The 16,723-nt window shown below is 41.9% G+C and overlaps 1 protein-coding gene across 3 annotated transcripts in view; it reads right to left on the bottom strand.

Annotated features, from left to right (window-relative positions):
- LOC140393809 (membrane cofactor protein-like) overlaps positions 1-16,723 on the bottom strand; it is a 74,684-nt gene that overhangs the window by 6,839 nt on the left and 51,122 nt on the right. Inside the window, exons 10-14 of one of the 3 annotated variants that reach the window (XM_072480271.1) lie at positions 16,065-16,247; positions 12,253-12,315; positions 11,942-11,962; positions 10,379-10,466; positions 869-998 (exon numbers count right to left, since the gene is read on the bottom strand). In XM_072480271.1, the coding sequence (XP_072336372.1) occupies positions 902-998; positions 10,379-10,466; positions 11,942-11,962; positions 12,253-12,315; positions 16,065-16,247 (452 nt within the window). In that variant the 3' untranslated portion in view covers positions 869-901. Of the gene's footprint in view, positions 1-868; positions 999-7,675; positions 7,855-10,378; positions 10,467-11,941; positions 11,963-12,252; positions 12,316-16,064; positions 16,248-16,723 lie in introns of those variants that run through there. The other 2 variants (XM_072480272.1, XM_072480273.1) reach the window with 2 other exon arrangements.

Genomic DNA, 16,723 nt, shown 5'->3' with positions numbered 1-16,723 from the left:
GGAATGTAAAATTCAATCCTTTTATGATTGGTGCTACCTGGGGTTGCCTTCCCCATGAGGTTATCAATTAGCCCTATCTAACTGCACAATACCAGGTCTAGTATAGCCTGCCCCTCTGGTTGGCTCTAGAATGTATTGTTCTTGGAAACTATCCCGAAAACTTTCCATGATCTCCTCATCTATGCTACCTTTGCCCATGTGATGTTTCCAATCTATATGCTAATTAAAATCCCCCGTTTTATCACTGTACCTTTCTGACAAGCTCCCATTGTCTCTTCTTCTATACTCTTTCCTATTTTGTAGTTACAATTAGGAGGCCTGTATGCCACTTACACAAGTGATTTCTTGTCTTTTTAATTTCTCATCTCAACCCGAACCGCTTCTACATCCTGGTCCTGAACTTAGGGCATCCCTCTCTAATGTGCTACTCTAATGTGCTAATGCCATCATTAATTAACAGAGCCACCCCTCTACTTTTTCTTAATTTCCTGTCCATCCTAAATGTCACATACTGTTCAATCTGCAGGTCCCATTTTATATCATCTTGTGGTCATGTCTCTGTAAGGTATATCAGATTGTACTTATTCATTTCCATTTATAGTCTTAGACTTATAGCCTTCCCTGATCTCGGCACATGATAAAGCGCTTCACAGCCAAGGAAGTACTTTTTTGAAATGTGGTTGGAATATTAACATTGGGAAGCACAGCCCACAGAAATATCTCACAAACAACAATGAGATATTGACCAGGTAGTATGTTTTAGTAATGTTAGCCAAGGGATAAACATTGGCTAGGATAAATGGTTTGCACTCTACTAGAACAAAATTGAAAGCAATTTGAAATCTAGAATCCATATTAACAGATTTACCTTTTATAATTGCAAGTTTGACTTCATTAAAGATCATGCTGGCTGATCTTGATACTCATTCAAATTGGACTCCTCTTGATTTTCATTGGGTTGAGGGTTGATGTGAACCTTCTTACAAATGTTACGCTGCCTGGAAAAACAAAGGCTGACAGGCATAAATGAAAATCCAATACATACCAGCGCATATTGTGAATCAATTTGTAAAATATTAATACAGCATCCTTTATACAGCACAACGATAATGTAACTTCATTCAAAAAAATATTGATGGGGCAGAGAGAACTGAAAGATGATCCACAGACTAATGGAAAGCTTTTTCTGACTCCTTTTGAGGATTGAAATATATTAGAACTTCCTAATGTGCTCAGGTCGTATTCAAGATGGGACAATGATCATTCAAAGGCGAACAGGGCCTTTGGCAATCAGAGTTCTTCAAAACAGAACCAGGGATAAATTAATTAAGACATCACAAATGGAACACATGAACAAAATTAGCAATAAGCATTACTTAGGTGGAAGAGTGCATAATGATAATTGGTGTAGAAGTGCACAGTACAGACCTTTCAAAACTTAAGATAATCAATAAATCACCAAACATTGAAATGTCAGAATGACAACACATGCCAGACTCACAGTTTCAGATTGACACACGAGTGCCACAACTCATGGTCCGGAGGTATTTTTAAAAAGTGGCTAGTGAGATGGTTGATGCATTAGTTTTGATTTTCCAAAATTCCCATATTGGGAAAAGTTCCATCAAATTGGAAAATAGTGAGCATAACTTCTTTACTCAAAAAGGGAGGGAAAATACGAGAAGCTATTTTAAAAGATATTGTGGCAGGGCCGTAGAAAGATTCAAGGCAATCAGGCAGAGTCAACATGGTTTTGTGAAAGGGAAATCATGTTTAACCAATCTATTGGAGCTCTTTGAAGAAGTCACATGTGTTGTAAAGGGAAACCGGTGTATGTACTGTACTTAGATTTCCAGAAGGCATTTGTTAAGATGCCACATAAAGTTGATTGAGAAAAATAAAAGCTCACGGTGTAAGGGGTAACATATTGGTATGAACAGATTGGCTAGCTAACAGGAAACATGTGTATCGTGGATCAGTGCTGGGCCAGCAACATTTTACACTTAATATAAATAACTTGGATGAAGGGACCAAAGGAATGTTTGCTGAATTTGCCGATGACAGATAGGTATGAAATTAAGTTGTGAAATGAACATAAGGAGGCTACAAAGGGACAAAAATTGGTTCAGTGAGTGGGAAAAGATCTGGCAAATGGAGAAAATATGGGCAAATGGGAGATTGCCCATTTTGGCAGGAAGAATAAAAGCATACTATTTAAATAGTAAGAGATTCCAGAGCTTTGAGATGCAGGAGGATGAGTGTCCTAGTGCATGAATCACAACACATCTATTGTGCGGGGAATAGATTGTAATAGGGAAATTATGCTTCAGTTGTACAGGACATTGGTGAGACCATATCCAGAACACTGTACAGTGTTTCTTTTTTTTCTTCATTCTTGAGATGTGAGCATCGCTGTTTAAGCGAGCATTTATTGGCCATCCCTAATTGTCCTCGGGGTGGTGGTGGTGAGCTGCCTTCCTGAATCACTGCTGTTCCTAAATAGTAAGTACATCCACAGTGCTGTTAGGGAGGGAGTTACAGGAATTTGACCTTGCAACAGTGTAAGAGCAGCAATATATATCCAAGTCAGGATGGTGAGTGGCTTGGGGGGATGGGGGTATCTTTCAAATGGTGGTGTTTCCATGTTTTTGCTACCCTTGTCCATCAAGACGGTAACGGTTGTGGGTTTGGATCGTGCTGTTTTGGGAGCCATGGTGTATGCCTACAGTGTATCTTGTAGAATTTAAGCACTGTAACCACTGTGCATCGATAGTGGTGCAATTGAATGGGGTGCCAATAAAGCGTCCTGAATTGTGTCAAGCTTCGAGTGTTGTTGGAGCTGCACTCATCCCGATTTGTCCTTCCAGATGGTGCACAGGCTTTGGCGAGTCAGGCGAGTTACTTGACACAGGATTGCTAACTTCGGATCTGCTGCCACAGTATTTATATGACTAGTCCAATTCAGTTTCTGGTCAATGGTAACCTCCCAGGATGTTGATAGTGGGGGATTTAGCAATGGTAATTTCAATGGAAGTCAAGGGCCGATGGTTAGATCCTCTCGTTGGAGACGGACATTGTGTAGTACTTCTGTGGCACAAATGCTACTTGCATTTGTCAGCCAAAGCCTGGATATAGTCCAAGTCTTACTGCATTTGAACTTACACTGCATCAGTATCTGAGGAGTCATTAATGGAGCTGAACATTGTGCAGTCATCAGCCAACATCCCCACTTTGACCTTAAGAACAGAAGAGCTAGGAGCAGGAGTAGGCCATCTGGCCCCTCGAGCCTGCTCCGCCATTCAATGAGATCATGGCTGATCTTTTGTGGACTCAGCTCCACTTTCCGGCCCGAACACCATAACCCTTAATCCCTTTATTCTTCAAAAAACTATCTATCTTTATCTTAAAAACATTTAATGAAGGAGCCTTTACTGCTTCACTGGGCAAGGAATTCCATAGATTCACAACCCTTTGGGTGAAGAAGTTCCTCCTAAACTCAGTCCTAAATCTACTTCCCCTTATTTTGAGGCTATGCCCCCTAGTTATGCTTTCACCCGCCAGTGGAAACAACCTGCCTGCATCTATCCTATCTATTCCCTTCATAATCTTATAAGTTTCTATAAGATCCCCCCTCATCCTACTAAATTCCAACGAGTACAGTCCCAGTCTACTCAACCTCTCCTCGTAATCCAACCCCTTCAGCTCTGGGATTAACCTAGTGAATCTCCTCTGCACACCCTCCAGTGCCAGTACGTCCTTTCTCAAGTAAGGAGACCAAAACTAAACACAATACTCCAGGTGTGGCCTCACTAACACCTTGTACAATTGCAGCAGAACCTCCCTAGTCTTAAACTCCATCCCTCTAGCCCTCTAGCAATGAAGGACAAAATTCCATTTGCCTTCTTAATCACCTGTTGCACCTGTAAACCAACTTTTTGCGACTCATGCACTAGCACACCCAGGTCTCTCTGCACAGCAGCATGTTTTAATATTTTATCATTTAAATAATAATCCCTTTTGCTGTTACTCCTACCAAAATGGATAACCTCACATTTGTCAACATTGTATTCCATCTGCCAAACCCTAGCCCATTCACTTAGTCTATCAAAATCCCTCTGCAGACTTCCAGTATCCTCTGCACTTTTTGCTTTACCACTTATCTTAGTGTCGTCTGCAAACTTGGACACATTGCCCTTGGTCCCCAACTCCAAAACATCTATGTAAATTGTGAACAGTTGTGGGCCCAACACTGATCCCTGAGGGACACCACTAGCTACTGATTGCCAACCAGAGAAACACCCATTAATCCCCACTCTTTGCTTTCTATTAATTAACCAATCCTCTATCCATGCTACTACTTTCCCCTTAATGCCATGCATCTTTATCTTATGCAACAACCTTTTGTGTGGCACCTTGTCAAAGGCTTTCTGGAAATCCAGATATGCCACATCCATTGGCTCCCCGTTATCTACCGCACTGTTAATGTCCTCAAAAGATTCCACTAAATTAGTTAGGCACGACCTGCCCTTTATGAACCCATGCTGCGTTTGCCCAATGGGACAATTTCCATCCAGATGCCTCGCTATTTCTTCCTTGATGACAGATTCCAGCATCTTCCCTACTACCGAAGTTAAGCTCACTGGCCTATAATTACCCACGTTCTGCCTACCTCCTTTTTTAAACAGTGGTGTCACGTTTGCTAATTTCCAATCCGCCGGGACCACCCCAGAGTCTAGTGAATTTTGGTAAATTATCACTAGTGCATTTGCAATTTCCCTAGCCATCTCTTTTAGCACTCTGGGATGCATTCCATCAGGTCCAGGAGACTTGTCTACCTTTAGCCCCATTAGCTTGCCCATCACTACCTCCTTGGTGATAACAATCCTCTCAAGGTCCTCACCTGTCATAGCCTCATTTCCACCAGTCACTGGCATGTTATTTGTGTCTTCCACTGTGAAGACAGACCCAAAAAACCTGTTCAGTTCCTCAGCCATTTCCTCATCTCCCATTATTAAATCTCCCTTTTCATCCTCTAAAGGACCAATATTTACCTTAGCCACTCTTTTTTGTTTTATGTATTTGTAGAAACTTTTACTATCTGTTTTTATATTCTGAGCAAGTTTACTCTCATAATCTATCTTACTCTTCTTTATAGCTTTTTTAGTAGCTTTCTGTTGCCCCCTAAAGATTTCCCAGTCCTCTAGTCTCCCACTGATCTTTGCTACTTTGTATGTTTTTTCCTTCAATTTGATAGTCTCCCTTATTTCCTTAGATATCCACGGTCGATTTTCCCTCTTTTTACCGTCCTTCCTTTTTGTTGGTATAAACCTTTGCTGAGCACTGTGAAAAATCACTTGGAAGGTTCTCCACTGTTCCTCAACAGTTTCATTATAAAGTCTTTGCTCCTAGTCTACCTTAGCTAGTTCTTCTCTCATCCCATTGTAATCTCCTTTGTTTAAGCACAAAACAATAGTGCTTGATTTTACCTTCTCACCCTCCATCTGTATTTTAAATTCCACCATATTGTGAACGCTCCTTCCGAGAGGATCCCTAACTATGAGATCCTGAATCAATCCTGTCTCATTACACAGGACCAGATCTAGGACCGCTTGTTCCCTCGTAGGTTCCATTACATACTGTTCTAGGAAACTATCGCGGATACATTCTATAAACTCCTCCTCAAGGCTGCCTTGACCGACCTGGTTAAACCAATCAACATGTAGATTAAAATCCCCCATGATAACTGCTGTACCATTTCTACATGCATCTGTTATTTCTTTGTTTATTGCCTGCCCCACCATAATGTTACTATTTGGTGGCCTATAGATTACTCCTATCAGTGACTTTTTCGCCTTACTATTCCTGATTTCCACCCAAATGGATTCAACCTTATCCTCCATAGCACCGATGTCATCCCTTACTGTTAAATTAAGATGGACAGGTCATTGATGAAGCAGCTGGAAATGATTGGTTTAGGGCACTATCCTGAGGGACTCCAGCAGTGATATCTAGAACTGAGATAACTGACCTCCAACAATCATAACCATCTTTCTTTGTGCATGGTATGATTCAAACCAGCAGTGTGTTTTCCTTTTCATTCCCAACTCCAGTTTTGCTAGGGCGCCCTGATGCCACACTCCAGTCAAATGCTGCCTTGATGTCAAGGGCAGTCACTCTCAACTCACCTCTGGACTTCAGCTCTTTTGTTCATGTTTCAACCAAGGATGTGTTTAAGTCAGGAGCTGAGTGGCCCTGGCGGAAAGCAAACAGAGCATCAGCCTTATCTTTTGCACCAATGTGCTGGCTTCCTCCATCATTGAGGATGGGGATATTTGTGGAGCTTCCTCCTCCAGTGGAGTTTTAAAATTGTCCACCACCACTCACAACTATGTAAAGGTGAAGTTGCCATAGTCCTAAATCACCATAGGCTGCTTTCCACCTTGAGGGGAAGAGCTGACTGGTGGTGATTTAACCTGAGGATCACCACACCTCAGGTGAGGGGCAAGGTTGAGAAGGCGGGCCTTCATGAATAACTATATATGGCAGGACTGTAGATTTTAGATCTGATCTGTTGATTGTGAAATCACTTAGTTCTGTTTATTGTTTGCTGCTTGGCACACAAGTAGTCCTGTCATAGCTTCACCAGGTTGATGCCTCTTTTGTAAATATGCCTGGTGCTGCCCTCCTGCACTCGTCACTTTGGTGATAATGGTAGAGTGGGGTTTATGCCAGACCAGAGGTTACAGATTATGGTTAAGTACGATTCTGTTGTTGCTGATGGCCCACAGCACCTCATGGCTGTCGAGCCTTGAGCTGCTAAATATGTTTGAAATCTATCCATTCAGCACTGTGGTACTGCCACACAAGATGGACGTTATCTTCAATGTGAAGACTGGACTTTGTCTCGACAAGGACTATGTGGTGTTCACTCCTAGATACTGTCATGGACAGATCCACCTGCAGCAGGCAGGTTGGCAAGGATGAGGTTGAGTATGTTGTTCCCTCTTGTTGGTTCCCTGACCAACTGGCACTGACCTATAAGGTTATATCCGTTAGGACTCGGCCAGCCCGGTCTTTAGCAGTGCCACTGATCCACTCTTGTTGAGAAACATTAAAGTCACCCACCCAGAGTACATTCTGCATGCTCGCCACCCACAGTGCGTGCTCCAATTGGTGTTCAACATGAAGGTGTTCAACTTTATCAGCTAAGGGAGTGTGTTATGTAATCATCAGCAGGTTTCCTTGCCCATGTTCGATTTGACGCCATGAGACATCTTGGGGTCCAGAGTTGATGTTGAGGTCTCCCAGGGCCTGACTGTACATCATGGTGTCGTGAGACAAGACATACCTAGGGATGGTGATGATGGTATCTGGGACATAATCTGTATGATTCCGTGAGTATGACTAAGTCCGGTTGTTGCTTGGCCAATATGTGGGTAGCTCTCCCAATTTTGGCACAAGCCCCCAGATGTTGAGATTGCCATTTTAGTCTCCAGTGCTTAGGTCAATGCTGAGATGTCTGTCCGGTTTCTTTCCACATCCAATTTTCCGTAGCGGTTTGATGAAACTGGTTTTCTAGGGCAGTTTACAGTCAACCACAGTGCAGTGGAAATAGAGTCACATGTAGACCAGACCAGGCAAGGATGGCAGATTTATTTTTCTCAAGCATATTAGTAAACCAGATGCGTTTAAACAATAGTTTCATGGTCACCATCAGACATTTAATTCCAAATTTTTACTGACTTCAAATTTCACCAACTCCGTGCTGGGATGCAAACCTGAGCCCCAGAGCATTATCCTGGATTACTGGTCCAGTGACAATACCAATACGCCACAACCATCCCGACGCTCTCCCTACATAAGATGTAAACGCATTAGAAGCAGACAGAAAGAGTTTACTAGCCTAATGGGCAGGCCACTTATGAGGAATGGTTGAACACTTTAGGATTTTATCCACTGAAGTTTAGAAGAATAAGAGGCGATTGAAAACTTTAAGATCCTGAAGGGTCTTGACAGGGTGGATGTGGGGAGGATGATTCCTCTTATGAGAGAATCAGACCAAAGGGTCACCCATTTAGACAGACATGAGAATTATTTTCTCTCCGAGAGCAGAGTGTTTTTAGAGTATCCTTCCTCAAAAGGCAGTGAAAAGAGAGCTTTTGAATATTTTTAAGGCAAAGGTTGATAGATTATTGTCAAACAAGGGAGTTAAAGGTTAACAGGGCTAAGAGGGAAGTTACAATTAGATCAGCCATGATCTTATTGTACGGGAAACAGACGTAGTGTGCTGAATGGCCAAGGTTTGCTCCTAATTAGTATGTTCATATGAAACCCTGGAGGTGGGTCCTTGTTGAAGCCAACCGAGTGGGAGTGACAGACTAAATGCAGACTGGGTAACCATTTTGTGGAACACCTTCGCTCAGGCCGCAAGCATGACTTTAACTTTACTGTTGCTTGCCATTTTAACTCAGCACCTTGCTCCCATGCCCACATGCTACATTTCCATCCTTGATCTGCTGCAATGCTCCAGTAAAGTCCAACACCAAGTGGAGTAGCAGGATCTTATCTTCCAATGAGGAACGTTACAGCCCTCAGGACTCAACATTGCGTTCAACAACTTTAAGCTGCAACCGTTCTCCTTTTTTACATCCTATTCTTTTTTTGTCTCAACACAAACCCGCCCTTCCCCAACCCAGCACCTCCAACACCAGATCATCTGTCTCTTGTTCCTAAGTTTGCTATAATTTTGTTGAAATCTCTCCAAGCTACAGGATAAAATTTAACACATTTTTTCTCTTTAGAGTTCTGAAAAGTCAAACAGACTCGAAACGTTAACTCTGTTTTCTCTCCCTGCAGATGCTGCCAAATCTGATGAGTTTTTTTCAGCATAAGAATTAGGAGCAAGAGTAGGCAATTCAGTTCCCCGAACCTGCTCCGCCATTCAATGTGATCAAGGCTGATCTCATCTTGGCCTCAACTCCACTTTCTTGCCCATTCTCCATAGCCCTTCAACCCATCGCTAATTAAAAATCTGTCCCTCTCCTTAAATTTGCTCAATGTCCCAGCATCCACTGTCCGAGGTAGTGAATTACACAGATTCATGATTCTTTGTGAGAAGTAATTTCTCATCTCAGTTTTAAATCTGCTACCCCTTATGTTAAAACTATCACCTCTCATTCTAAATTTTCCCACAAGAGGAAACATACTCTCTATGTCTACTTTATCAACCCCCTTTATCATCTTATAAACCTCAATTAGATCTCCACTCATTCTTCTAAACTCTAGAGAGTATACGCCTCAACTGTTCAATTTCTTTTCATAAGGCAAAGCCCTCATCACGGGAATCATTCAAGTGAACCTCCTCCGAACTGCCTCCAATGCAACTACATCCCTCAAGTAAGGGACCAAAACTATACACAATACTCCAGGTGCGGTCTCACTAGTTTCTTGTACAGTTGCAGCCATAGCATTCTCTGTTTTGTTTCATATTCCAACATCTGCAGTATTTTGCTTCTTTTATTTGAATAGGAGTAATATTTGCAGGGAATTCCAAGGTGAGTTCTTTAAATGCGGAGATTGGAATTCATTGTGGAAAAAAAAGTTTAAATGAAATTGATTGGTTCACAATGTTACAGCTGTCTGGGTGGGTTGAGAAATCCATGGAATCTGCTTTGGTTGCATCTGTCATTTACTTTGGGGTGTAGTATGTTGGACCACAGTTCACCAGCTGAATCACATATACTTTAATGTTCAGGGAATTCTTACATATAACAGAGATATTGTACATTGTGATATCTTTCAGACTTTATAAGTATCCATTGAGATATTGCTGGGGTGAAGGAATAATAAATGCTGAATCATTTTTCTGTTTTTATTGAGATCTTCCCTACCATTTTGTCAAGTGTAATATATAAATCTTTTGCTTAATAAATGTTTTTTTCTGTGTGTTAAACGTTCATCAGAAGCCTCCTGTGAATTTGTTCAGCAACTTTTCTCCATGGTTCAAAAAAAGTTAGGAGCAAGCCAGGTTTCACCCTGGGATCTGACTTGTCATGAACTGGGATGGTAACATATGTAATACCAATTACATTTAAGGGGCGGGATTCTCTCTTCCTGCCGCTGTGCAACCAGTGTGCTGGGGTGCGCTGATAGTGGGAAAAGAGAATCCCAACGGACGGAGAACTCCAGTCAAGGTTTCAAAGAAAAAGTAGATTTATTTAGGAAGTTTCTCAAAGCCAGTTTAGCTTCAGAAAATCAAGTAGAGCAAATAATAAAAAAAACTATTGGAAAATAGTTTGTGGGATGGGTAAAGAAATAAAAAGTGTGTTTATGACTTTCTAGAAGATGCAAAGTAGTCATGAACAAAGGAGTGTCTTACCTTTTCTTATTATAAAAAGACAATCCAGCAGCACCACCAATACCAACACAAATACCAATAATACAACTGATGACAATTCCTGTAGTTCCTTAAAGAATACACAAAATTAGCCAATGATTGAAACAACAAATGTGGAGCATGCAGACAATTGCACTGTAATTTTTACACTGACTGATAATGTTTTCTCAACTTCTGCTCGTGTCCTGAACTTTATTTGAAAGGTGATGGCTAAACAGTAACATTAGAGGAGATTGTATTATCTGGTGCCCGGAGTTCAATATAAAATCCTTGCAGGCCTATAAAATTATAGGTTTTGTGGAAGTGCCAACTTTCAGTATCATCCCATAATAATAATAATCTTTATTGTCACAAGTAGGCTTACATTGCAATGAACTTACTGTGAAAATCCCCTAGTCGCCACATTCGGCGCCTGTTCGGGTACACAGAGGGAGAATTTAGAATGTCCAAATTACCTAACAGCACGTCTTTTGGGACTTGTGGGAGGAAACCGTAGCAATTTAGCATGGCCAATCCATCTAACATACACATCTTTGGACTGTGGGAGGAAACCGGACCACCTGGAGGAAACCCACGCAGACACGGGGAGAACGTGCAGACTCCACACAGACAGTGACCCAAGCCAGGAATCAAACCTGGCACCCTGGCATTGTGAAGCCACAATGCTAACCACCGTGCTGCCCGATAGAGTGTTTAAGGACAGTTGGTATAACTAAGATAAACATCTGGCCAGTTTTGCTGCAGCCAATCTGCTTCGAATTGCAGAACCTATTTTCTTCAGAAAGAGTAAGATTTGAAAATCAGAGGTGAAGTTTTTCCCTTTCAGTATAAAAGTCAAAAATGTAAGGATTTCTCACGATGCAACAAATATTAAATAAACCTTGTAAAATTCCGAAATTAAGGAGACATCGCGAACCAGGGACAAAATGCCTTCCTAATATTAAGCATCGCACCCTTGGGCAGGATAGGGGGGGGACTTTAACCTGCCAGAACAGCTAGAATGCTAAATATTTTAAAACTTGAAAACAAAACCCAATCCAAATCCACCATAGTCTTGATAGTGGCAAAACAAGGAACAGGCAACCAGCTCGATTCCTGGGAGGAAGGCAGCTCATTTTAATAAGACTGTGCATCACATTTTCCTTTCTTCTAGCTTTAACCATGGCCGGTCAGTTTCGCAAGTCTCAGGAGACCTGACAGCCAAAGGAAGGCAAGGACTGCTGCATGGAAGAAGGCAAGTGCTTTTCCAGTACAGCTTGTAGGCGGGGTCAATGAAGGACTGACCGCCCGCCAGCACACTCCCAAAGTAAATTGCTTCAGCCCCATGATCAGACTACCTATTAAATAACATGAGCCAGTCATTACTGAATTCAAATAGACAAAATAACCGCGTGATCTGATGATTTATATGATTATGTGGATTTCATGGAACACCAGTTAAAATCTACAATTTGATATATAATTGTGATCCATCGCTTTTAAAACATTAGTGAATGCTTAAAAGGTAGTTATAAAGGAAAACATATATTATCCAATTCTCCTTACCAAGGCCATCTTCGTCCCCTGCTGTAGAAATAAATAAAATAAAGATTAAAGCAACCAAGCACAAATACATTGCTGTCTAATGCATGCAAATGTTTTTATGGCAAGCCTCCTTTATCACTGAGATAAGCTTTTTGCCTCCTCTATCAGATAGAGTGGAGAAATGAGGTATCATTTAACCATGCTGAAGCTAAACTAGAGCTTTAGAAGTTTAGAACAGAATTAACTACATTATTTGAATTGTATAAAACATAACTTTGGTTGACGAAACTAGACATTTATCAAATGAAAACGTACTAAATATTTCACTATACCATTGGCTGGAGGGGGTTCGTGCTTGGTCTCTCCAGTTTTACGAAGCTGAGACAGTTTTGGTACTAGGGACAGAAAGATACAAGAATGATAGAGCAGGCACAATATATACATTCTGGTGAATATCAACCGTAAGCATACCATTATATAATAAAATGTATAATCTTATAATCTTACTCCCCGTAAGAGATTGGTTGGCTGTGTGTTTCTCAGCAGCGTGCCATTTTCTGGCAGCAGGATTCTCTACTACCGCCGCTTGTCAGTAGAATTTCCCATTGAAGCCACCCCATGCCGCCGGAAAACCAACGGGTGGGGGTGCGCTGCGGACAGGAAAAGAGAATCCCAATTTCTGGAGAATTCCGGCCTGGAAGCTTGTAATTTATCTACAAGGTTTTAAAATGCATTTAATCTGTTTGATAGAAAGTCAAGAATAAGATTTAATTTCAATTCGCAGGCCACATCTATCCTCATAAACCAGTTCTCTCATTCCCCCTCTATTGATTCCAGGATCACTTCTTTGCTGTCAGGCTGTCTATCCACCATAAAGCCCTCAAGGAGTTTACAACCTCGTGCTAAGCAGAGGGAAGACTGAAGTCATAGTTTTCAGAGTTTGCTGCACATCCCAGAATCTAATTTTAATGTCAAATTCTAGGAGGAAGAGAACTCAGATTACGTTCTCCCAATACTTGATCAATACTACTTCTCAATATTAAAGAGAATACTGCAAATCCTTGGGTTTCCAAGTGCTTTTCAAAATTTCCATTCAACTGATTAAGATGGATTATAGGTCAAGAAGGCTCTGATGTTGTTGGATGGACCACTGCTTCTAGAGAGTGAAACGGTAAAGGTGATGGGTCAGAGGGTATGACATCACCTGACTTGCTTGTCACCTCTTTGTTGCAGTGTCTGGTATCAGTTTTTTTTTTGATGATGCAATTTATCTGGTCTGTTTTTAATTGACCTGTACAGGACTATTTTCTTCTGCAAAAGCACTCCCTTCACCTTTGTATTCAATTATATTAGCTCAACTGTCAAATTTAAAATGTTTATGTTTAAATCACAGCTTTCCTCGGTCCTTGCTAAATCTAGTCTTCTCCAATCGTATAATATTCTGAGTACTCTGTAATCCTCCAACAGTGGTTTCTTGCACATCCACCAATGTCTTCAGCCATCTTGGTCTCATTACTTGAAATTCCCATTCTAACCCGTTTGCCATCCTCTGCCCTCTTGTTCTTTAAGGTCCTCTTTAAAGTCCATCGCTTTTACAAAATGTTATCCCACTATTAACATATTCTTCCTTGTCTTTGTGTCAATTTTTGTCTGATTAAGCTGTTATACACCTAGGACTGTTTATATACATTAGCTCAATTGCAACTATAAAATCTCCTGCTTTTTAAAATATTCTTTCATGGGATGTGGACGTCGCTGGTGAAGCTAGCATTTGTGGTTCATTCCTCAATCCCTTGAACTGAGTGCCTTGCTAGGCCATTTCAGCGGCAGTTACGAGTCAACCACATTGCTAGGGTTTTGTGAAAGAGTTTGAGTTGCCCACCGGGAATGGGTTTAGGTATTTGCAGGTGAGGAATATTGTCCGGAAGCAGGTACCGCCCTTTCCTCACCTGCCGCCGCAGGGGCTGCAGGACATGGTGGTGTCAAGAACAGGGGTAGAGGAAGGCAAGTGTCAGAAATTTACAAGGAGTTGATGGATTGGGAGGGAGCCCCGATAGGGGTAGTGAAGTGCAAGTGGCAGGAAGAATTGGGTAGGGACTTGGAGGCTGGGCTGTGGGAGGAGGCTCTGAGGAGGGTGAATGCATCCTCGTCGTGCGTTAGGCTTAGCCTTATGCAATTTAAGGTGGTCCACAGAGCGCAAATGACGGCAGACGAATGAGCAAGTTTTTTTGAGGGGGTGGCAGATAGGTGTGGGCGTTGGTGCGGGTGGGCCAGCGAATCATGTCCATCTGTATAGGGCTTGTCCGAAGCTTGGGGGATTCTGGCAGGGGTTTGCTGACATTACGTCAGAGGTCTTGAAGGTGAAGGTGGTCCAGAGTCCGGGGGGGGGGGGGGTGGGGGGGGGGGGGGGGGGGGGGGGGGTGACCTGGCAGAGTTTCTCAGGCTAGAAAATAAAGTTCGTCTTGAGAGGGTCTGTGGAGGGGTTTGCCTGGAGATGGCAGCCTTTCATCGACTTCTTTGAAAACAGTTAAGATGTCAGCAGTGTGGGGGAGAGGGAGGAAAGAGATAAAATGGGGATGGTGGGGAGCTGGGTATTTAGTTGATTTGATTATTTGCAGCCTTGTTGGCTTGTTTTGTTTTGTGATTGTGTTTGATGTGTAAATATATAAATGCCTCAATAAAATATTATTCATTGCTAATGGATTGGAGTGACATGTAACCCAGCTCAGGTGAAGATTTCTGTCCTTAAAGGACCAGGTGAGTTTTTATGACAATTGATGATAGTTTCATGACCATATTGACCGCCATATTCATAACCAGAGAAAAAGAGCAACAAGAGCAGAAAAGGCTGATGGGGGATCTGATTGAAGTGTATAAGATTATGATGGATATGGACAGGATGGCTAGGAAGCAGCTACCCCCCATAATTGAAGGGTCATTAACGAGGGAAGAGCAGAAGGTTCAGAGCAGATTTGTGGAAAGAATTTATCACCCAGAGGGTGGTGAGGGTCTGGAATGCACTGTCTGGGAAGGTAGTAGACGTGAGAAACCTCACAACCTTTAAACTGACTTCTGCAGTGTAATTGCCCTGCGCTGGGAGCCATCTGAAAATATGATTTAAATTGCAAACTTTGGATGATTTCAGCTGTGTTACACAAATAGCGACACAGAAATAAATTCTAAAAATTAAAACCTCTTCTAACTTCTGGGTAATTATTGGAAAGATGTCGTGTCGTTTCCCCCCCCCCCCCCCCCCCCCCCCACCGACACCCCAGGTGACTCCCCTATCCCCTGACTACTCCCTCCCCTCCCATGGCCCCCACAGAATTCCCCCCCCCCCCACCCCCCCCCCCGAGTACTCTCCAGCCCCTTGACTACCTACAGCTCCCCACAACACAACATCCACACCCCTAACTACCAAAGCAATCACTCGATCCAAGATCTCCTCCTTTTTCACCATGGGCAGGCCTGGCTGAAACCCCAGCTCTCCCAGCAATCCCCCCCCCCCCCCCCCAGGCCTGACCGGACTACCTTCCCACCCAATGTCGACCACCCTTCCCCACAAATGCACCTTTCAGGATGGTAGAAGGCAAAATAGATGGACCTTTGCATTGTTTATCCAGCTACTCCAGTATTATTCTATTAATCATGATGCATTTGTAGAGGATGGTTATTCTAATGCCTATTCTTGCGAATCAAGTCTTGAATTTCAAGTTGATCGGCAATCGGTTAACAAAATGGATCTTCTGCTAAAAGGTAAAACTTACTTGTTACACACTACTGTCAAGAACTACTACCTCTGAAGCAGTAGAACAACTGCCCAATTCTCGTATCTACAGTCAGAAAAATATCTTTCCACAAAGAATAGTAGTATTCCCATGCCAGTCATTCTAATTTTCTATTTGCAGGGGGCTCTCAGACATTTGCAGTTTGACCAATTAGGAAAGAGTCTTTATCAATCCTACAGGACTTAAGTAAACAGAGAGCATTAAATTTCACTTTTGAAATTCTCAATAGGAGGGAAAAAGTGAGCCTATTAATTTCAACCAAGAAAAATCCAATTCCTGTCCATAACTACAATAAACATGAGAGGAAGTTAATTCCATCTCTTTTGATTCTATCCTCAATTCAACAAATTACTCACTTCTACAAGTAGGTGGTGCTGGTACAAATGTATTGTTTCCTTTACATTCAATCACATTCTTGCCAACCATCTCATAACCTGAATTACAGATGTAGCTGATGCTCTCCTTATATTTGTAAGTCGGTCCAAATCCTGACTTTATTTGGCTATTGGCAGGCACATTAGGACGATGGCATTCAACAACTATTGAAAAAGCAACGTATTAGTCTCTACCAGGTAACTGACTATTCATACGATACTAACAAAAAGCTTATTTGCTACCCATAACAGAGTACTGTTTCCATCTTATAAATCAGATGTGGAAATTAGATTTAAAAAACCTCTTTAAGACCATTAATCAAATTGCAATGGACATGTTGGAGACCAATCAACCATTTTCAGTTCTTGAATCATTTTCTTGCATCGGGTGGCATGCTAATTGTGAGACAGAAGAAACGTACTTGAAATTGGACATACTTTTGAATATCTAGCACTTTGTTTAGTTTAGGCAGGTACCATGGTCAGTGCAGGCTTAGAGGGCGAAGTGCCTGTTGCTGTGCTGTATTGTTCTTTGTGGTAGAAATTTTACCACCTTAAGAAATGATAGTCCTCAAGTCTGTTCAAATCCACATACAAGCACAGGTTTAAGTGATATGATTTATATAACTGTTATATTGGAG

This window comes from Scyliorhinus torazame, chromosome 17 (genome assembly GCF_047496885.1).
Source record: "Scyliorhinus torazame isolate Kashiwa2021f chromosome 17, sScyTor2.1, whole genome shotgun sequence".
Classification (NCBI taxonomy): domain Eukaryota; kingdom Metazoa; phylum Chordata; class Chondrichthyes; order Carcharhiniformes; family Scyliorhinidae; genus Scyliorhinus; species Scyliorhinus torazame.
The sequence above is the reverse complement of the archived record's forward strand: the minus strand, read 5'-3'. Positions and strand labels throughout refer to the sequence as shown.